Here is a 22,938-nt window from a genome sequence, read left to right on the forward strand (position 1 = left end):
TTGGTTTTATTTATTAATTCAATAGTTTTTTTACTTTCAATTTTATTGATTTCTCCTTTTAATTTTTGTATTTCGAGTTTAATTTTTGGTTGGGGGTTTATAATTTGGTCTTTTTCTAGCCTTTTAAGTTGTAAGCCCAATTCGTTAATCTTCTCTTTCTCAATTTTCTTCAAATAAGCCTCTAAAGATATAAAATTTCCCCTTATTACTGCTTTAGCTGCATCCCAAAGATTTTGATATGATGTCTCATCATTATCATTATCTTGGGTGAAATTGTTAATTGTTTCTATAATTTGCTCTTTCACCCAGTCATTCTTTAAGATGAGATTATTCAGTTTCCAATTACTTTTTGGTCTATTTACCCCTAACTTTTTACTGAATGTAGCTTTTATTGCATTGTGATCTGAGAAGAAGGCATTTATTATTTCTGCCTTCCTACATTTAATTTTGAGATCTTTATGTCCTAATATATGGTCAATTTTTGTATAGGATCCATGAACTGCTGAGAAGAAAGTATATTCCTTCCTATTGCCATTCAGTTTTCTCCAAAGGTCTATCATACCTAGTTTTTCTAATGTTCTATTTACTTTTTTAATTTCTTTCTTGTTTGTTTTGTGGTTTGATTTGTCTAAATCTGAGAGTGCAAGGTTGAGATCTCCCACTATTATAGTTTTACTGTCTATTTCTTCTTGCAGTTCTCTTAACTTTTCCTTTAGAAAGTTAGATGCTATACCACTTGGTGCATATATGTTTAGTATTGATATGGCTTCATTATTTATGCTACCTTTCAGCAGGATATAGTTTCCTTCCTTATCTTTTTTAATGAGATCTACTTCTGCTTTTGCTTGATCTGAGATAAGGATAGCTACCCCTGCTTTTTTGGCTTTACCTGAAGCATAATAAGCTCTGTTCCAACCTTTTACCTTTACTCTGTATGTATCTCCCTGCTTTAAGTGTGTTTCCTGTAGACAACATATTGTAGGGTTCTGCTTTTTGATCCAATCTGCTATCCGTCTCCGTTTGATGGGATCGTTCATCCCATTTACATTTACAGTTAAAATTACTAATTCTGTATTTCCTGCCATCGTATTATCCCCAGATTATACTTTTTTCCCTTGACCCCCCTGATCCCCCTCCCCGATATTTAATTTACAGACCCCCCTTGTGACGCGCAACCCTCCCTCTTTTTTTTTTTTTTTTTAGGATCCCTCCCCCCTCCCTCCAAGTCCCTTCACTTATTCTCCTTTTCCTTTCCCCTTTTCCTCTCCCCCCTTTTAATGAGGTGAGAGAAAATTCTCTGAAAAACAAATATGTTAATTATTTACTCTTTGAGCCTCTTCTGATGAGAGTAAGATTCACACAATGATTCTCCCCCTCACTAAGTTCCCTCAGATATGGTGTATTTTCTATGTCTCTTCCTGGGATGTAGTTTCCCTCTTTTTATCACTCCTTCCCCTTTTTCTGAACCGACCTCCTTCCCTTTACCACACCCCCCTTTTTTTCTTTTATATCAGTAAAATCAAATTATCCTTGAGTATTTTTTATATACCCACAACAAAGTTACAGTTCTCAAGGGTTCTGTGTACCTTTTTCTGTTTCTCTTCAGTCTTGTGGATGTAGATCAAATTTTTTGTTTAAGTCTGGTTTTTTTCTTAGAAACATATAGAATTCCTCCGTTTCATTGAATGACCATCTTCTTCCATGGAAAAAGATGCTAAACTTAGCTGGGTAGTTCATTCTTGGTTGCAGTCCTTGATCTTTTGCCTTACGGAATATCAGGTTCCAGGCCCTTCTATCTTTTAATGTGGAGGCAGCCAGATCTTGGGTGACCCTTATTGTGGCACCTTGGTATTTAAATTGTTTTTTTCTAGCTGCTTGCAGGATTTTCTCCTTTGTGTGGTAATTCTGCAGCTTAGCCACAATATTCCGTGGTGTTCTTTTTTTAGGGTCTATTTCAGAAGGAGTTCGATGAATTCTTTCCACATCTACTTTCCCTTCTGTTTCTATTATCTCTGGACAGTTCTCTTTGATAATTTCCTGTAACATAGAATCTAGGCTCTTTTTTTGGTCATAGTTTTCTGGAAGTCCAATAATCCGCAGATTATCTCTCCTAGATCTATTTTCCAGGTCTATAGATTTTCCCAGTAAGTATTTGACGTTGTTCTCCAGCTTCTCATTTTTTTTGTTTTGTTTGACTGATTCTTGGGTTCTCTGTGAATCATTCATTTCTATTTGTTCCATCCTGACTTTTAAGGAGTTATTTTCTTCTTTCACAGTTTTTAGTTCTTTTTGTAAATGCCCAATTTCGTTTTTAAATGAATTATTTTGCTCTATTGAGTTTTTTTCCATTTCCCTAATTTTTTTTTTTTGAGAATTATTTTCTTTTTCCAATTCAGAAATTCTATTTTCTTGAGACTTTTTTATCTTTTCCAATTCAGATATCCTACTTTCCTGTGTTTTTTTAACCTTTTCTAATTCACTAATTTTGTTTCCCTGCATCTCCTGTGAATTCTTTATTTTTTCCAACTCCAATTTCAGGACATTGTTATTCTCTATCATAACTTCCCTTTCCTTGCCCCATTTTTCTTCGATCTCCCTCAATTTCTTAAGAGCTTCTTCTAGGAGAGAGTTATGTGATGGGGGGCAGGAATCGTTCCCCTTTAGGTTGTTATCTGATTCTCTGCTGTCAACTTCCTCGGGGTTGGACACCCGCTCTTTCTCTGTATAGAAGGAATCTATGGTTTTTCTAGCTTTTTTGCTCATACTTAAAAAAAATCTTTTGGGGTCTGTCTCTGGGGTAGGAAATTATTTACTTCTTTACCAGCTTCCTCCCAGACGGGATGGATGCAGCGGCTCCTGAGCCTGAGCTAAGAGAGAGCTCTGGGAGAGAGTTCCCCACCCTCTCCCTGGGAGTGCCTCAGAGGTGATTAGCACTGCTGTGCTTCGAGGGCGTAGAATAGTGAAGACTGCAGGAAGCCCAGGCTATGTGTCCGGGTGGGGAGTGGGTGTCTGCAGCAGGTGACGTAAGAAGCCCCTGCGCTCAAACTGGAAGTGTCTGCCAGAAACCGCGGTCCCTAGTTCAAAGGTTCCGCTTCTCTGGGACTTCCTGGAGCTGAGTTCCACTCCCTCCAGCTAAGTTAGGCAGTGTGTGTTGCCTTGGGCCGTATCCACCCACTTGTCAGTCTCTTAACTATTCTCAGGAGGTAGCTGAGGCCACACCCCCTGGTGCCTGAGTCACCCCCAGGGTCCGGGGAAAATCTAATCTGAGTTTTAAAATATTTTGGCTTTCTCTTCTGAACTGCTAAATAATTAGCAGAGAAGAGCTAACAGCCTGTGCCAGATTCCTTTACCTCAGTGGCTTCTCTGATCCCAGAGCCCCTCCCAGCGCAATGGGCGCAGTGTGCCCCTACCCCACCGTCTGTGCTGGTCTTTCTTATTCCTCCCCTGAGAACTGACCTTTCCTGTTGAAACTCCAGATTCTCTTCAGCTGGTAAGTCGTGCTTCCAGTCCTTGTGGTATCTATCAATCCTGAGCTAATTTTGAGACTTAATTTACCTAATTGGTTGTGAGGGAGTGAGGACGTTCACTGAGTCGTGTGTTTCCTCTCCGCCATCTTGGCTCCGCCCCTCATCACAAGTTCTTTGGAATTCTGCTTGGTCATTGTTTTGATCAAAGTTCCCAAGGCTTTCAGAGTAGAATGTCCTTACTCATAATGTTATTGTAGGCAGGAGATCATTGTACACGGCAACAACAAGATTATATGACGATCATTTCATTTCCGATGGACTTGGCTCTCTTCAACAATGAGATGATTCAGCTTGTTTCAATGAACTTGTGATAATGAGAGCCATCTACACCCAGAGAGAGGACTGTGGGAACTGAGGGTGGATTACAACATAGCATTTCACTCTTTTTGTTGTTTGCTTGAATTTTATTTTCTTTCTCATATTTTTTGATCTGAACTTTCTTGTGCAGCAAGATAATTGTATAAATATGCATGCCTATTTGGATTGAACATTTTTTTAAATCATGTTTAACATATATTGGATTACATATCATCTAGGGGGAGATGGGGAAAAGGGGAGAAAAATTGGAATACAAGGTTTTTCAAGGATCAGTGGTGGAAAATTATCCTTGTATATGTTTTGAAAATTAAAAAAAAAACTTCAATTAAAAAAGGAAGATGGATACTAAAGAAGTTTGTTCTACATGACATCACATTTATAATGGTTTTTGTATTTTTTGCCTTTCCTATGGGTGAGGAAGAGGATTCGAGAAAGAAGAGAATCTAGAACTGAAAATAAAGTGCAATTGAATTAAAAAAAAATGTTATTGTAGAAATTGTTCTCTTGGTTCTGCTCATTTCACTTGACATCAGTTCAAAGAAGCTTTCCCAGATTTTTCTGAAACCATCCTACTCATTTCTTACAACACAAAAGTATTCCATTGCATTGATATATCTATCATAACCCGACATTCTCGAGTTGGTGGGCACCTTCTGTTTTCTTTGTTACAACCAAAAGTACTGCTATAAATATAAATACATTTAAGGTCTTGCCTCTTTATTTGGTCTCTTTGGGATATAGAACTAGAAGCAGGATTGCTGGGTCAAAGATTATATACACTTTAGCCCCATCTGAACCCCATTAGGTCCAGTCTATCACCAAAGCAGGTAATAGGATAAAACTGCTATTTTGGTCCCTCACAACCACATTCCTGATGATCGGATTCCCATCCCCTCATGCCTGCCTCTTCCCTGCCAGTCCTTTCCATGCCTTCTCCTTTCAGGCGCCAATTTACAAGAGCCAAGTTGATCTTTTTTTTCACTGTAATAAATTCCCCTCAAGGATCACAGAGTATAGAGGTAGAAAAAATCCCAGAGTGTCTAAGTTCATCCATATCTGGCTAGAAATCCTTTCCACAATAGCATTCCCAAGTGACCGTCCAGCTTATGGACTCCAGGTACAGGGATCTGCTATGGAGTGGAGGCGGCCTAACCTACTTTTGGACCTGACTAAATTATTAAGAGGGTTTTCCCTAGATTATGGGCCAGAACTCTGTATTTGAAACAAGGATTCTTACCAGGTGCTAACCCAGTGGAATTGATAAAGACAATGGTTGTCTAGTTTAGCAGGGTGATTAATAGCTCTCTAGTTCAGTACATGTACTTAGTACTTACTATAGTTCTACAAGATTCACGATGATGTAATTAAAATAGAGCATATAAGCTGGGACAATTCCCAGATAAAGCCAGAAACATTCCATCTTTGATCAGGCTCTCTCCTTTTTCTTGCAATTTGGGAGACTGGTTCAGACTCAGAAGGACTCAGAGATTCATTCACTCCATCTCACAGCACCATGGTGTGGCCTCCTTGCACTTCTCCCACTGACGCCAAAGCCACTCTGAAGGGCCTCCAGAAAACTGCCCAGCCCCAAGCAAGGAGAAAATAAAGAATTTGGACTTTAACACCTGGCTAATCTCGTGATTACTTTGCTGAAACAAAGGCTGGTGCAGAGTCCTCCAGAAAACCAACTGGAACACTACATGAACCTAAATCTTTTCTCTTCATAACTCCCTCTTCTCTTCCTCCTCCCCACCATTGTTTCTCGTTCTGACTTCTGCAGCAAAGAACAAGTTTCCTCCCTTTCTATATGACAACCTTTCATACATTTGAACACAATTGACATGTCCCTTGCTGCCACCCCATCCAGTGTTCTCATACATCCTTGTCATTGATATTCTCAATTTTTTTTTATTCCATACTTATGTAAGGGGGGGCATTCCATATCCTGATCTCATGAAATAAAGGGACTGTGAAATATTAAATGGTAAATAAGAGGATTCTTTCTCTGTGTGTGATCTGTTTGGATCACTAAGGCAATTGTTGGTTGGCTGACCAAATGGTTGCCAGCATCTTTGGGGGCTTTAAAGAGCTGAAGGAATTTAGAAGTTAGTCCATCTATAAAGGAGTCAGGCAGTAAGGGATTCTAGGACCACCTAGACCATTTAGGTCTAGAACCATTCTAGGTTCTGCATTGCAAAGACACCAACTTTGCCTCCTCTAGAAGGCAAAAATGGGGACAGAGGGAGCATTCCATTCCCTCTCCCTTGGGAACCATAGTCTTGAAACCTTTCATCATGCTAGTGACCAGGAAAAGTAGAGGGTACACTTCTTGCTCTTCAGAACCACTTGGGCATCCTTGCCTCATCTGGTCCACTATTGCAAGCAAGTTACTTCCTACCCATTGGTTATCTCCTCAACAGTTTATTTTCTGCCAGGCACTGCCCTCCCTCTGACTTTGGAATCATCATCACCTCTGGCATTGTTCTTGGAAGGAATATGTCTGTCTACTCATTAGAACCCATTCATTATCACAGGAGCTCCAGGCCTGGAGTCAGGAAAACTTGGGTTCAAATCCAGAATCAGACATTTAACTAGCTGTGTGAGCCTGGGCAAATCACATAACTTCTGTTTGCCTCATGTTCCTAAACTGTAAAATGGAGATAATAATACCCCCATCTGAAAGGGTTGTTGTTGGGGATCACATGAGATAATTATAAAGTATTTAACTCAGTGCCTGGAAGGTACTAAGTACTACATCCTATAGTTGTGATCTCCGAACCTCACGACAATCCTGGGAAGTAGGTGGTGATATTATTATCCTCATTTCAGAGATGAATTAATAGTAAATTGTAAAGACTGTGACACTGCTATTTATTCCAGTCGGAGACTTCTAAGTTGGTCCGATATGGGCAGCAATGCCGAAAGCTAATGGGGAAAGAGGTTTCTCTGGTTTCCTTAATGAACTGGAACAGATACCAAGAGTTGAATGATTAATCAATGAAATTGTTTACTTCTATACATTATAGAGAAAAGAATTAATGAATGGAGGAATAAACAAATGAATGAAAAAAGCATTTATTCAGGTCTTCCTATGCATCAGGCACTATACTAAATGCTTAGATTACAAAAGTAAGCAAACAAGACTGTCCCAGACATTAAAGAATTTATGCACTAATGGGGGGGGGATAAAAAGGGGTGTTAGGCCATGAGGCATGAGGTAGGGGTAGAATACATGAAACCATATAGTTTGGAAACAGTTGGAAAGTGTAATGAAGCTCTGGAGAGAGTTCATCAGAGTCCGATGTCCCAGGGGCAGGGTTCAGGATCTGGAGTGAGGATGAGGAGGAAGGAGGAAGGCCAGAGTACAAACAGCATTGTTTGGGAATGTCTGGAAAATATAAAAACACAGTCCTTAGCTGGATTAGAATGGAATTGAAGTGTGCTACATCAACTCCTCCAGTTCATAGTGCAATAATAGCAAATTATTCTTGAAGAATCTGCCGTCAAATATTTGAGAATCTGTGATGCGAAAGAGCAGTTAACCATGTTCTCCTTGGCCTCATAGGGCAGAAATGGGGGCAGTGGGGAGATGTTAAGAGGCAGATTGAGGATCAACAGAAGGGAAAATCATGTGGCTCTGAAACTTTGAATAAGTTGTGTCCAAAGAGAGAATGAGTTATCTATCGTGAGCCATCAGCTTTTGGAAAAGTCTGAGACTGTCTAAGGTAGTAAGAGTTGTAGACTATCCTAGAGGTGCTATAGGTTGGGAATATCCAGAGGGTGGGGACTACAGAAGAGCTGACTGGTCCTCACGGGGCTGGAGAATGGGATGTGGGAGCCAGCTTTAGACCCTGAATATCCCTTAGGATGATAGTAAGAGTATTCTCATTTGGATGCACATTGAGCCAGCTGGTTCTGGGATCTTTTGCCTCCAAAGCCAGCCCTCTCCTCACTCTTCCAGGTGTGGCTCTTTCACTGTTCACCCCTTTGAAACTCTTAGTTCATTTACAGTCCTGGGACCTTTCTCCTTGAATTGCCTTCAAGACGAGAAGTTCTCTATTCGATTTTAGTGTTAAATAAAAAATAAGAAGTTACATTTGTTTGTGTGAAACCTATACATCCCAAGACCCCAGGCTGAGGATTTTAAGCATTTCATATCTTCCTTTTTCCTCAAACATTGGGGGTTGGCTCACTGATACCCCTTTACGTGCGAATATGAACTTGTCAGCATCTATAAGAGTGGGGGGATTATTTGAGGCGCGCCGATTTGTCCTGGTGTGCACAAATGCATGCATGGAGGTGTGTGGATATGGGTCATAAATTTCTCTAGAAAGAGGAGACCCAGGAATACCTGTCTGCAATGGGTTTTTCATCACTTGGGGCTTATTCTTTTGGAGGATTTTAATCTAGGGAGAAATTCAAGAATAGAAACAGATTCTGGGTGTCAGGACCTTGTTCGCTTCACTCCCCACAGACGAGAAGGTCTGAGGCCAAGGAAGCTGTAGACTGTGTCCTTGAAGGGATCCTGGGTTCTACAGGCCCTAAAGAGTAGGGAACTGCAGAGGAAGTGGCTGGTCCTCACTGGGCTGAAGATGGGATGTGATGGGGGGTGAAGCCAGCCTTAGGCTTGTATAACATGGGTGTTTTGTGAGCCAGGCCCTTGAAGTTCTCATTGGAGATTACATCTCCAGGGAATAGAGGCAAGATGCCAGAAACTGTTCCTTCTCTTCCCTTCTCTTTACACTCAGATCACCTCTTCCTCTGTTAGTCCAAGTCTCCTCATCCCACAGCCCTCTATCTCACCTTGGATTAGGGGATCTTTGAGAGACGTAACTTCATCCTCTCCTGCATGGCTGAAGGGATGTTCTTGAAGGCACTAGGATCTGTACAGAGTTTATGGATGGTTTCCCGAGTCTCTTGGTACAGCTTTTCCCCCAAGGTAGCCTCCACCTGCGCACGCCAAGCTACCAGCTTGGGCCGCCCTTTGAAGACATCATAACCAGCATAGACGGTCTGCAGGAAAACAGCCCCAGCTCAGGATTTCCCAAAATGACATCATCTCACCATTAATTCTCCCCCCTCCACCCATACTTTCCAGTTTCTGTTTCACCTTCCTTCCAATCAACTTGATTTGCAAACTCAGGGTTATCCTGGATATCTTCTTCTCCACTCTTAGCCTACCAACTTCCAAGTCTCCTTAATTCCAACTTCCCGAGAAATGCTGCCTCCATTTCCTTGTCTCCATTTTACATGATCCCCACTGACTAGGCACTCATCATCTTTCACTTGGAAAATAGCCATCCCTTCTAGTCCATCTGCTGCACAGCTCCCAAAATGATCTTCCCAAAACACAGGTTAATGCTTCCCATGGTGCTCTCCTGCTTAATATTCTTCCAAAGTTCCCTGTTGCCTTGCCCAAAGAATACCATGTAAACAAACTCCCCAGGCTGAAATTGAACTCCTTCCATCCTGGCCATTACAGTCTAATTTCACATCACCCTCTTTCATGTAGTCGGTATCCCAAGCAAACTGGCTTTTGAGCTTGTCTCTCAACTTGGCACGCCATATCCAGTCTTCCCAGCTACATGCAACACACACACACACACACACACACACACACATTCTCTCTCTCCTTTCTCTCTCTCTCTCTGTCTCTGTCTCTCTCTCTCTTTCTCTCTCTCTCCTCTCTCTCTCTCTCTCTCTCTCTCTCTCTCTCTCTCTCTCTCTCTCTCTCTCTTTCTCTCTCTCTCTCCTCTCTCTCCTCTCTCTCTCTCTCTCTCTCTCTCTCTCTCTCTCTCTCTCTCTCTCTCTCTCTCTCTCTCTCTCTCTCTCTCTCTCTCTTTCTCTCCCTCTCCCCACCTCTGGAATCCTCAGCTTCACTCTCCAAGTCTGAGCTGGGCCACGTCCTTCTCCATCAAGCATCCTGAGCTCCTAGTGTTTAGTGCTCTGCCCTTCCTCAAATTTATTTTTTTATTTGTATCCACGTTGTGTCTTCCTGTAAAACACCAAGTCCTTGAGGGAAGAGGCAGGCTCTCTCTCCTTTGCAGCTTGTACCCTCGTCTCAGAGTACCTTCACCTGCATATTTTGTACTCCCTCAAGCCCTCAGACCTCACAGGCTCTCAACCTAGCTATTTTCCAGGCCCTCTACTACCCCTCCACCTCAGCCCCACACAGAGATAGTCAAAGGCTTGGCCACTACAAGTGTTCTACTTCCATGCTCATGAACTCTCAAATTCCTTATCTGATTGTAACCTTTCATGGTTTCCTGTTTCCCTCTGCTTTACATTCCCTAATATTTTTCTTGGATTTCACCACACCATTAAATTTCTCTGTTCTTTCCCAGATCGTTCTACTACATCGACTCAATTGTCCTCATTTCACCATCTCAGCCATTGGTGAACCACTTCAACTCAACCAGATCATCTCCATTCACATCCCTTGCTGTGTTGTCTCAAGCCTCTCTAAGCCCCAATCCTGGATTGTTCCCGCACTTCCCTTTTAGACGTCCCCACTTTTAACACCTGTGGTCCAAAGTTTTCATTCCTTATCAGGTTTCCTGTGGGATCCCGCCTTCCACAGTCCCACTTGAAAGAAAGAACTTTACCTTATTCACTAAAAAAATTGACACTCACATTGTCATATTTACCACTGACAAAGAGATCCCACTTCTCCCATCCTCCTCACCCACATCGCTCATCTGTCTTTCCCTACTTTCTTCATTTTTATTCTTTTCTCATGTTGAGGTTGTAATACTTGTGCTAAGGCAAGTCCCTCTACCCACCCACCCTCTTCCCACCAGCCCTTCCTGTTACACTCTATCTTTTCCAGGAGATCATAACCTCTAACACCCCTAAACTCTCACTAAACTTCAATCTCTCCATACTTAATGTCCTTTTTATTATCACCAAAACATATCCACATCTCTCCATTCTTAATGAACCCTCACTTCATCCAAGCCTCACTGCTAACTACTTTCCTCCATCCCTCCTCTCTTTTGTGGCTCAACTTCTTGAGAAAGCAATCTCCAATCAGAACCTCTGTTGCTCCTCCTCTCTTTGTGAAATCCTCTTCTGATCTCATCACTCAACTGAACCTGTGTTCTCCAAAGGTACCAGAGCTGACAAATCCAATAGTTTCTGAGCCTTTCTCTTTCCTGTCCTCTCAGCAGGAACAGCAGTTCCTTCCTCAGCAGTATTTCTGCTACTACACTTTCTCATTCTCTCCTCTTTTTCTTTTTCCTTCCTAGGTTTTTGGGACATCATCTGTCCTGGTCTTTCTCATACCTTCTCAGTCTTCTTTAGTGGGGTTCATTCAAGTCATGCACACGGACCATGAAAATGCCCCAAGTCACTATCTTTTTTCTCTTCTCTCTCATGGCTATTTCACTTGGCGACTTCATTAGCTTCCAAGGATCTATTTGTTATCTATGCAAATTATTCTCAGATCTATTTATCCAGCCTTAAATTCTCTCCTAACCTTCAGTCATCAGGTGCCATTTGAACATCTTCTAACATATCAAACTCAACTTTTCCAAAACAAAATTCATTTTCCCTCAGCCCCAATACTTTCCTTTTCTTTAATTCCCTATTTGATCTGAGGTAACCATCATCCTGTCAGTTACCCAGTCTTATAGCTCTGATGACATTCTCTATTCCTTAATCCTGTCAGTTAACTGCTCTCTGCCTGTTTTTTCAAATAGTAAAATAAAAATAATAATAGCTTCTCTCTCCTTAGGTTTTTGTGAAGATTACATGAGATATTTATAAAGTTCTTTGTAGACCTTTAACACTATATAAATCTTATATATATATATATATATATATATATATATATATATATATATATATATATATAAAGAGAGAGAGAGAGAGAGAGAGAGAGAGTCTTCCATCTACTCTGCAGACACTGTGTATGTAACTTTATATATTAAAAACTCATCATCTGATGCTGGCTCTCACATTGGCCTTTTTAGTACCAAGTGAACAAGACTTTGGTTTTGTCTTTTTTGTGTCCTTAGCATTTGGTACAAGGCTTGGCACACAAGAACTCTTTAATGAATACTTGATGTCGTTGCTGCTGCTGATGACAATGCCTCCCTGAGTCCCAATTGTCTAATGGAGATAAGAATTCTGCCCCCTCTTAGCTCACAGTGTGACATGATCCCATGAAAGAACGACTTGAGGACTCTGAAAAAATAATGTGCAGGAAAGTTAAAGGGCCATGCTCAGGTGTCATCCATCCCCCAAGAAGGGAGCTAGCAAGGAGCCAGGAAGCTGGGCTGAGGGGGACAAGCAGGGGTGGCTCTCATCTGCTAATATGTGCACTTCTGGCTTTGAACAACTCCCCTTTCCCCAGCTCTGGCACCAGGCTTTTTTCCCTCATACCTGTATCAGCTCCTCTAGTGCCATCAGATCCGCGAAGGAGATGTGGTCACCAGTGAGGAAGGGCTTGTCCTGCAGGAACTTCTGCTCCAGATGTTGCAGGAACTGGGTCATGGAGGCTATGTTCCTGTCCACTTTCTCCTTGGGGACGTGGACATCAATGAGAGGGCCAAGCACCTGTCAGGTTGGGGGGTGGGAGTTCAGTCTACATTCCATATAAAGGATCCCCTCCTCAAGTCCATCTGTGTCTGCCCCCTCACTATGCAAAAAGGTCAAGGCAGGTGGTACACAAGACTTCCTAAGCCCTCCCCCTCAGGGCAGACCCAGCCTCACCCGAATCCATAGCATTGCACCAAAATTTCCTCGAATACAGTCGGCATGCCAGGACAGATATTCTTCCACCCGTGCCCGGGCCTGCAGATCTGAAGGATACCAGTGAGCTGGAGTATTGTATTTCTGACTCAGGTAGTGAAGAATGGCCGAACTGAGGAGGAGAAAGTATAGTCTTATTCAGCCCCCTCCGGTTTAAGCTTTCCTATCATTCTCTTCCTTGAACCAACTCAGGGCAATTTAAGTTTATCAAGGCAGTATCCTCATGTATTTCCATAAACAGACTCTTTCAAAAGATAAAGGATTTCCTTTGGTTATCTCACCCCCTATTCTCGTACAATTCTTCCCAGGAAATTGTGCTTGTGCCTGAGGGTGTGGCTGTGTGGGTAAGAGTGAGTTCACTGAGGGGTGAGAGTGGAGGCCATAAGACTGTATGGTCTCCACCCAAAACCAGCATCCTGGCACTCAACTTTCAGTCTTTGTCAGAGCCAAAAGACACTTTGGGAGAAGCCCTTGAATTACATCAGGAGGAAAAAAGATGAGTTAGTTTCTCAGAGTGATTTACAGACAAAGCCAGGACTAGAACCCAGAGCCCAAAGATCCACTTTTCTCCAGCCCCAAGTTCTATTCACTGTCTCTGTCTCTCACCTTCTTGCTCTCTGTACCTCTGTCTCTCACCTTCATCTCGCCCCCCCCCATCTTCTTGCTCTCTGTCTGTCTCTGTTTCTCTCTCCTCTTCTCTCTCTCTCTCTCCTCCATTTCATGCCTTTTTCTCTCTCTCTTTGTCTCTTTATCTCTTTCTCTCTCTCTCTCTCTCTCTCTTTGTCTGTTTCTCTTTCCCTCCTCTTTTCTCTCCTTATGCCTCTGGACATCTTTCTGGTCTCCAAGAAATGTAAGATGTGATAGTGCCATGTCCTCGGCCTGCTATTGGTCAATCCTAGCTTTTAAGCCATCCAAAATCAGAAGGCCCCATCCTCTATCTCCCTCCCTCTCTCCTTCCTTTGCTTTCCCTGTCTCTCTCTCTTGCCTTTTCACTAATTTCACAATTTTAGTCAAACTATAGAAATAACAACCGCTCATCTCACTCCAAAATTCTCTCAAAGATAGAGAAGGAAAGACAATTTGGGAACAAAATAAGGGCATGAGTGCAAGAGGGCAGGAGTATGTGCTAGGGGAAGTGGGTTCAGGGTCAGGAAAGGTACCATTCAGCCAAGGTGAAATCTCCATCCTTTAGGGCAGGCACTCTCTTCAGGCTGTTCACTTTGGCAAAATCATCAGTCATGTGCTGCCCTAAAAGGAGAGCAGATGTACCCAATGAGGAAAAGAGGTATTTTCCCCTTACCACTAAGCTGTAGCTTTGAGGAGCTGGTCACTTGGGTATCCATGAAAGGGGTGAGGTACTGGTTTTCAGAGTCTCACTGGGGGGCAGCTGGCCAGGATGTGTCACTGAGGTCAACAGAATTGTCACTCTTGTCTTCACTCCTGGAGAAAGGACTTGTCTAGGGAGGTCAGTCAGAAACCAAGGACATGATTCTGGCCAGCTCAAGGTCAAGATAGGGAGAACAACATACGGCTCTTCGAGTCTCTCTAGTCCAAGCCCCTCATACTAGAAAAGATAGAACAGATGAAAGAAGCAACAAGAGGAACCCTTATTCTGTGCTGGATTCTGGTCAAAAGAGAGAGCCTGGTTGCTAAACTGGAAATTATGGAACCTTTAGGGGCAAGCTTCCACCCAAGCTCATGACTGTTTGTTTTTGTTTTCAATCATTTTCAGCCTGTTTGAGGCTTTCTTGGCAGTGATACCAGAGCAGTTTGCCATTTCCTTCTCCAGCTTTTTATTTATTTATTTATTTATCTATTTATCTATTTATCTATTTATTTATTTATTTATTTATTTATTTATTTATTTATTTATTTAATTTTTTGCTGAAGCAATTGGGGTTAAGTGACTTGCCCAGGATCACACAGCTAGGAAGTGTTAAGTGTCTGAGACCAGATTTAAACTCGGATCCTGAATTCAGGGCTGGTGCTCTATCCACTACACCACCTAGCTGCCCTTCCAGCTCATTTTTACAGATAAGGAAACTGAGGCAAACAGGGTTAAATGACTTGCTCAGAGGGACATTGCTAGTGTCTGAAGTCAGATTTGAATTCAGAAGTTGAATTTTCCTTATTGGAGGGTGAACACGGTGCACTATGGCGCTACCTATCTGCACGATGGTTTGCCCTAGAGTTTGTGACTATTGCTAAGTGAATGTGGTTTGCTGGGCACCCTGAATTTCTGAAAAACAGATCCCAAAGGGTTCAGGAAAATTTCAGGTCAGATCTCACGTGCCACTAGTCTGTAAGGGGAGTCAACCCAAACCAATGGGTAGCTCTCAACAATGAAATTAATCTCGGAAGATTCAAAGAAGTGATTCCATGAGCATTGAAGTTGTCCAAAGAGATGGATATGAAGCCAATGTGAGCCCATCTCTGAGGCTTTTTGAAGGAGGAGATCATTAGGCTGGTAGATGAGGAATTTTAGTAGCTCTGGTCTAAGTAGATTGGTTACAGCAAGTCATTTTGACAAGGTCTTATTTTATGTGTGTGTAAAAGATGGAGCCAAGTGGGCTAGATGACACCAAAAGCAAAAATCATGGCGGATTTAGATATGGCTGAATGATCAGACCATTATGGCAGTCATAAACTGCTCACTAGTGTCTTGGAAAATGTTCTCCACTGTGTCCTAGCTCAGTCAATACTTTTGTCAATTATTTTGATAGTCATCAATGGCACAAAGTGCAATAATTTCAGGTGCTATACAGCTGGGAGGGAGAGTAGCTTGGTAGGTGATTTCATCTATCCACTGCAAGGCTTGGGATTTCACTATTACTCTCACCAAATCTCCTTGCTAGATCATGCCAACCTCGACACTTAATCCTCAGAATATTTGCCCCTGATGACTTCCTCCCTCTGATTGAGTAGTGAAGAGCCTCTATTTTAGGAGGGCACCCAGAGCTCCCATCTCATCATTTCTCATTGCCACACTTTCCACTGGATTTCATCCAGCCTTCACCCTAGGTGCCCTTCTTCCTTTTTCAATTTTTTTTTTTTTTTGGTAGTCATTTTTAATGTATTGCCTTTCCCATTTCTATAGTGAGCTCCTTAGGGCAGGGCACTGCCCTTTTCCTTTCTTTGTGTCCCTATTGATATTTATATTACTTTAAAACTTTGCAAAGGGCTTTGAATTCATTAACTTATTTATCCTCACAAAAACTTGATGAGTTGAGTGCTATAATCATTCCCAGTTTAAGGAAGAGGAAATCCAGGTGATAAAGATTAAGTGGCCTTGCCCTAGGTCACAAAACTAGTAACTAAGGTGGAGTTGACTCGGATTTTCTGTCCCTCTCCACTGGATCATCTAGCTGCTCGGGATGGATTAAAGCCCGAGAAGTTGAGGGATTTAATGGAAAGAAATATTTACTACAATTGGTGAAGGAGCTTTCTCTAGTTCATCTAATGAATATTTAATAAATTTGGCTGAGGACTCTAAATTCAGGTGATTAAAACTATAAGTGCAAATTATATTCATTAATGGGGAATATAGAAACATGACCCTATGAAGATGAATTATGAGACTGATTCAAGCAGCAAGCTCTAGAGGCCAGCTGATTTCTAGGGCAGCCCCAGTCATTGATCCTCTTTTGAGAATGAAGGACCTCTTTCCAATCCACTTTTTTCCCCCTTGTTTCCCAGTCAATCCTTTAGATTCTTGTTCCTCTCCCCCTCTTCCTTTTCTCTGTCGTTTAGCCAGATTGGAGAATTGTGATTTCCCCCACTTCCTCCAATTATCTTTAGAGCACTTAACTGATTATTTTTTATTATTAATTTTATAATTATAACATTTTGACAGTACATATGCATAGATAATTTTTTACAACATTATCCCTTGGTACTCCTTCTGTTCCCATTTTTTCCCCTCCTTCCCTCCACCCCCTCCCCTAGATGGCAGGCATTCCCATACATATTAAATATTTAACAGATTATTTTTAACAAATAACTTGACCATCAAAGATGAGCTGTTTCATATGGTCATGGAATTTAGAGAAGACAAAAAATGAAATAAGATGGGAGGCTCTATTATCTATTGCTTAGGGAAGTGGGGCAGAGAAGGAAAATTGAGAGAGAGAGGAAGAAAAAGGGAATGGGGGAAGGAAGGAAAGAGAAAAGGGGGGAAAGAGAAAGAGAAAAAGCAAGCTAGTGGGAGAAAAAGAAGAGAGAAAAACTCAGTGAGGAGGAGGGGAGAAAGTTCTTTTCCATAAGTTTTAAGAGTACACTTAAAAAAAAAAAAAAAAGTAGCAGTATCACTAGAGACAGGTGAGAAAAACAGTCCAGTGGAAGCTGTCCGGGAGGGGGAGGAGGAAGGAGCTGGTGCCTTTGTTACTGGTTTGAGCGGGGGCTCCAATTCATCTCAGCACTTGTAGCTTGAAAAGTTGGAGCCAGGAGGGCCTGGGTTGTAGAACTAGTTGCGTGGCCCTCGAAAGTTCCGGAACTCGGCGCCGGCCCTGGATAACTCTGTAAGACAGAGCAGCAGAGGAGGTGGGAGAAACCGTCTCTCCTTGGAAGTTTACTCAGTCAAATGCGGGCCTCTCTCTAAGCCCCGGGGACACCACATTAAAGATGCTTGTTTTGTTTAGTTGTTTTCCTTTGGTTTGGTTTGAGGTCGTTAAGGTTTTAAATCGCGCCTCTCCAGGAGGCACCCAGCAGGCTCTGCAGGAGGCTCCAGGGCAGGGAGCCTCGGGCTGTGGGCTTCCCCACGTGACTGACTCGGGCCAGCTCCGCCACCTCCGGGGCCAAGGTCCAGCCCGGCCTCCAGAGGCAGGAGGGGGAAGGGAGGGAATGAGGGAAACAGTGGAGAGGAGGGAGCAAGAAGTGAGAGCACCAGGGAAGGGGAAGGAGAAAGTATAGTCTGGACCAGGGCAAAGTGAAAGTGGGCGCGAGGGACGGAGGAGGGAGGGGAGGACTTTCCCTTCCTCGCTCCCCAGAAAGCACACATTCCCTGATTTATGGGGGTGGCTGCTCGGCCATCCCCCCTCCCCCCGCCCCAGCCACTTCCCTCTCAAGCTTTTCTCGGCCATTGGACAGCAGCAGCAGGTGGTGGAGAGGCACACGCCTCCTAGTGGGACCCCCATCCTTGCCTCCTAAACTAAAGGGTCCCCAAACGTCGGCGAGCGGGAGGAGGAAGGTCCGCTGCGGCCTGAGTTCGGTTCCTCCCTCGTCTCCCCCTTCGAATCCCTATGCGGGCGGGGGGCGGGGGGAGCTGCCCTCTCTTCCCCAAGGAGCCCAAAGCCCGTCTGCAGCACCCCCCCGTTCTCTCGCCACCCCCCGTTTCAGTCTAAAAGGAAAAAGCAAGAGCTGGGCTGGGCTGGAGGCTGGAGGCCGGACTCCTCGGAGCTCAGGCGGAGTGGGGGCAGGGTCTGAGTGCGGGGCAAACATTGTCCGGGGTCATGTTTGAGACCGGGGCCAGCCCGGCCGGGCGCTCACCCCGCAGCAGCTCCACGCTCTTCACTTCGAAGGGGATGCCATTAGCCTTGGCGAAGAGGTAGACGGCGCGGCAGGGCTGGGAGATCAGGTCCAGGTAGAGTTCCAAGCCCATGGCTGCAGAGAACCGCCGAGATCCGAAACCGTCCGACCTAGGAGGCGCAGGCTCCGGTGTCCCCGCCTAAATGGGACCCACGCAGGCCTCCGCCCTCCGGGAAGACCAATGCAAAGTGGGGGTGGGGAAAGGATGGGGACCCGCCCCCGTCTCCCTTTTCTCCCTCTGGACTCGCCGTTCAAGGCCTGTCCAAAGCGGAGGGGAAAGAGCCGGCTGCCCCTCTCCCCACTGCCTCCCTTGCAGCGCGCGGACCTCGTCAGAGACCAGTCCCCAACTCTCTGGGCCTCCGCTGCCGGCTCCTTTGGAGCGTCCATGCTGACTGACTGCTGGAGGGGACCTGCCTGACGCGGGGAGCCTGGAAACGGCTAAATGGTCACTGGCCAAATGTTGGCAGCCCTTTTTGTGGTGGCTAGAAACTGGAAACTGAAGGGATGCCCATCCTTTGGAGAATGGCTGAATAAACTGTGGTATATGAAGGTTATGGAATATTATTGCTCTGTAAGAAATGACCAGCAGGAGGAATACAGAGAGACCTGGAGAGACTGACAGGAACTGATGCTGAGTGAAATGAATAGAACCAGAAGATCACTATACACTTCAACAATGATACTGTACGAGGATGTATGCTGATGGAAGTGGAGATCTTCAACAAAGAGAAGATCTAATTCAGTTCCAATTGATCAATGATGGACAGAATCAGCTACACCCAGAAAAGGAACACTGGGAAATGAGTGTAAACTGTTATTTTTACCTTCTGAATCCAATTCTTCCTTTGCAACAACAACAACACAAAACTCGGTTCTGCACATATATATTGTACCTAGGATATACTATAAGATATTTAATGTGTTTGGGAATGTCTGCCATCTAGGGGAGGGGGTGGAGGGAAGGAGGGGAAAAACTCGGAGCAGAAGGGGGTACAAGGGATAATGTTGTAAAAAAAAAAATTACCTATGCATATGTACTGTCAAAAAAATGTTATAATTTAAAAAAAAAAAAAAGGTCACTGGCCACCCAGCCCCGCCTACCCGCTCTCCCGGACCACCCCGGCCCGGCTCCGCAGCGCTGTTTCTCCTCCCGCCCCTCCACTCGGACCCCGCCCCTGCCCGCAGGGATCCACGGGGAAAGCGCAGGCCCGTCCATTTACAGAGACCTGGGCGATTTATGACCCGTCAGGACCCAAGTTCCTCACCTGGAAAACGAAGGGATGGTTGGGCTAGTTGGAGGAAGGGTCGTGTTTGTACCAGCTCTGAATGGACAATCCCGTGGGGGGGGGGTGTAGAATGGGGATGGGGGAGAGAGAGACACAGAGAGAAAGAGAGTGGGGGAGGGAAACGGAGAGGGAAAGGAAGAAAAAGAAGGGGGAGAAGAAAAGAGAAAGGGAGGGGTGGGACAGGAGAGGAGAGGAGAGAGAAACAGAGGAGGAGAGGAGGGGGAGAGAAAGAGAGACAGAAGGGGAGAGAAAGAGAGACAGAAGGGGAGAGAAAGAGAGACAGAAGGGGAGGGAAAGGGAGAAGAAGAGGAAGCAGGAGAAGGGGAAAAGAGAGAGGGAGAGGAGAGGGCTAGTGACAAGGAAGGAGAGAGAGAAGGAGCGAGAGACACACTCAGAGAGGAAGAGGAGAGGGCCTAGTGACAAGGAAGGAGAGAGAGAAGGAGCGAGAGAGACACACACAGAGAGGAAGAGGAGAGGGCTAGTGACAAGGAAGGAGAGAGAGAAGGAGCGAGAGAGACACACACACAGAGGAAGAGGAGAGGGCTAGTGACAAGGAAGGAGAGAGAGAAGGAGCGAGAGACACACTCAGAGAGGAAGGGCGGGAGAGAGGGGGAGGAGGGGGAGGAGGGAGTAAGGGATTGTTAAAGGAAAATCAAATCAAAAAAACTTTTTTTTTCAAACTTTGAGTGACTCTGGACAGGGCCCCCGCCCCTCCCATCCTCTTCCACTTTCGAGGGCCACAGAACTCAGAGAGATCTCCTCCCTGCTGGGTCTCCTCTCTACTCACGCTCCTCTCAATAATTTATTTAAGGAAAAAAAAAATCAAAAGTCTCTCTAATGCGTTTTGGCTTTTCTATCACAGTAACTGCCGACAATACAGCAGCCAGGTCTTGTTACTCCAGAATAAAACTATCCCGGAAACAAACACTTTAAGCAAACAGAGTTGCTACAGTAACTGGCCCTGGCCCCACAGGCTCTTTATTCTGGACACTCACCCGCGCTGCCCTCTGGGACTCCCGGCTTCTCCCACTTTGTTGAACGATACTTTTAGGCACACTGTTGCCATCATGTAGCCAGCTTCTGCTTCTCTGGCTCTCCAGGAGCCCAGGGGAATTCTTGTATCTACAAAATAGTCACAGTAGCCATTTTTGCGATGGCACAACATTGGAAATCAAACGGGCGCTAGAGGGCGCCATGGACTGTGTGAATGGAAAAGTCTTTTGCTCTTAGAGGTAAAGCATGAGAAAGTCTAAGGAATAAGAACCCAGAGTTAGACAGCACTTTAAGGTCTGCAGATCTCCCTGGATCTTCACAATTCTGGGAAGCAAGTGCTTCCATTGCACAGATAAGGCAACCCTCCCCCAAGGGTTCCTTAATGTTTGCCACATTGCCTCAACATTTGTTATTTTCCTTTTCTGTCAGTAAACCAATTGGACAGGTGGGAAGTGATACCTCAGAGTTGTTTTAATTTGAATTACTCCAAAATCAGTAGTAATTTATAGCGTTTTAAAAATATGATTATAGATAGTTTTGCTTTCTTCCTCTGAAAATTGCCTGTTCAAATCCTTCAATCCTTTATCATTTGGAGGATGACATATTGGTGATTCCATTTAGTTTAATCCTGGGGGAAGGGATGTTGCTCCTGGCAGTGAAACCCAAGCAGAGTTGCCGATGGAAAATGAACAGGATCAAATATAAAATCCTTTCATTGGAATATGTGTCTTTCCCAAACAGATTTCAGGCTATCCTTCCAATCTGATTGCATATAAAATTGTTAGGATCTTATAACAACAACTGGAAGGGACCTCAGAGACCTTTTGATTCTAGGAAGGTCCCTTCCTGCTCTAGATCTAGAAATGGCCCAGGCAAGGTTCAGTCATTTTAGTCATGTCAGACTCTTAGTGATCCCATTTTGAGGTTGTTCGAAGATATTGGAGGGTTTTGCCATTTCCTGCTTCAATTTCTGGGATTGATGAGGTAACTGAAGCAAACAGGGTGAAGAACTTGCACAAGGTCACATAATGATGCTAGTAAGTGGCTGAGGCAAGGTTTGAACTTGGGAAGATGAGCTTCCTGATTCCTGTCACCTAGCTGTCCAATCCAATCTGAGACCCTTCCAATGGAAGATCCACTCACGATTTAGGGAACTCTCTTCAGGAAGGCCCAGGTTCCTCTTCCTTCTCTAGTTCTAGACTGAGATCTGTGGAGCCTTAATCCCCAATGTGGTTTCATAGGATGACCTCTAGTGGGCAAAGAGATTAAGGACACCTGGAGCCAGAGAAAATTCCTCCCACAAAGAGCTCCAGCTCTAGAATAGCACAGACCTAGATTTACCTTGAGGGAACTTGATCCCCCAAATTGGGAAGTTCGTTTTCTCCCACTGGCCTATTGTTCCCGCTTTGGAGTAAATCTCAGGAAAAACTCTTTTTAAAATGTTTTCAAAATATATGCCAAAATAGTTTTCCACATTCTCTCCTGCAAAACCTTGTGTTTCAATTTTTTCTCTCTTCCTTCCCCCACCCTTTCCCCTAGACTGCAAGTAATCTGTTATGCATTAAATATGTGCAAATCTTCTATACATACTTCCACAATTATCATGCTGCACAAGAAAAATCAGATCAAAAAGGGAAAAAAAAGGAGAAAGAAAAAAAGCAAGCAAACAATAATCAAAAAAAGTGAAAATACCTGTGGAAAAAAAGTGAACTATCCTGTGATGCACATTCAGTCCCCATAATCCTTTTTCTTGGTGTAGAGGGCTCTCTCCATCCCAAGTCTATTGGAATTGGCCTGAATCACCTCATTGTTGAAGAGAGCCACATCCATCAGAATTGATCCTCACATAATCTTGTTATGTCTGTTATATCTATGTTATCTGAGCCCCCAGGCTCAGAACTAGGAAAATTACTAACATTTATCCAAAGATTTGACTGCCTGTCTTAATTTCCATTTCTGTCTGGCTCTGGTTAACTCCTGACTTCTTTGTTGTTAAGGCAACGCTCCAGTTTCTGAAGATGTACATTTCCACAGTGTCATTGATGGACACTAGGAAGGGGTGCTGGGGAAGGAATAGACATTTTCTCAGAATGTTTCCTAGTTCTTGAGTAGGTGGTTGTAAGTGAGGTCATTAACCTGAGTCTTCTGCAATTAGAAGCCCCTGGAGGTTGCTTTCAGGGTGCTGCCTCCTCAGTGATCACAGCTCCTAAAAAGAGAAGAAAGTTGTGATCCCCCAAGTCCTTAGCATTGTCAACATCTGAATCACAGATGATTTTTTTTAGTGGAAATAATATACAAGAACAAGCAATATTGCCACCTGCTCTGCCAGGGCTCCCTAAGAACCTTTTCACAGGCCTTGAGCCTGAATCCCCTCTCTGGGCCTCTTTGCCATTAGAACGTGGGACCAGGAGCTCACAAACCTTTGCTGTGGCCTTTGGTTTATACATTGATCCACACAGAGGGAGCTCTTAGCACATGTTCCTTTCATCACCCATCATTTACTCCTAGGCTGAAACCCAACTGATTATTGTAATTGG

At 43.9% G+C, this 22,938-nt stretch overlaps 1 protein-coding gene across 2 annotated transcripts; it reads right to left on the bottom strand.

The window, feature by feature from the left end:
* Positions 1-6,904: 6,904 nt before the first annotated feature.
* GSTT2B (glutathione S-transferase theta 2B) lies at positions 6,905-20,286 on the bottom strand. Of its 2 annotated transcripts, none has more exons than XM_074289963.1 (6): positions 19,388-20,286; positions 13,760-13,847; positions 12,561-12,711; positions 12,231-12,404; positions 8,649-8,858; positions 6,905-7,233 (listed from the first exon to the last, which is right to left on the bottom strand). In XM_074289963.1, exons 2-5 carry the CDS (start codon positions 13,837-13,839, stop codon positions 8,655-8,657), a joined length of 609 nt encoding a protein of 202 aa, XP_074146064.1. In that variant the 5' UTR covers positions 13,840-13,847; positions 19,388-20,286; the 3' UTR covers positions 6,905-7,233; positions 8,649-8,654. The 2 variants fall into 2 exon arrangements, with proteins under 2 accessions (XP_074146064.1, XP_074146054.1); XM_074289953.1 differs by lacking the exon at positions 19,388-20,286 and adding an exon at positions 18,084-18,261.
* Positions 20,287-22,938: the final 2,652 nt, after the last annotated feature.

The sequence above is a fragment of the Sminthopsis crassicaudata genome, chromosome 1 (assembly GCF_048593235.1).
Source record: "Sminthopsis crassicaudata isolate SCR6 chromosome 1, ASM4859323v1, whole genome shotgun sequence".
Classification (NCBI taxonomy): domain Eukaryota; kingdom Metazoa; phylum Chordata; class Mammalia; order Dasyuromorphia; family Dasyuridae; genus Sminthopsis; species Sminthopsis crassicaudata.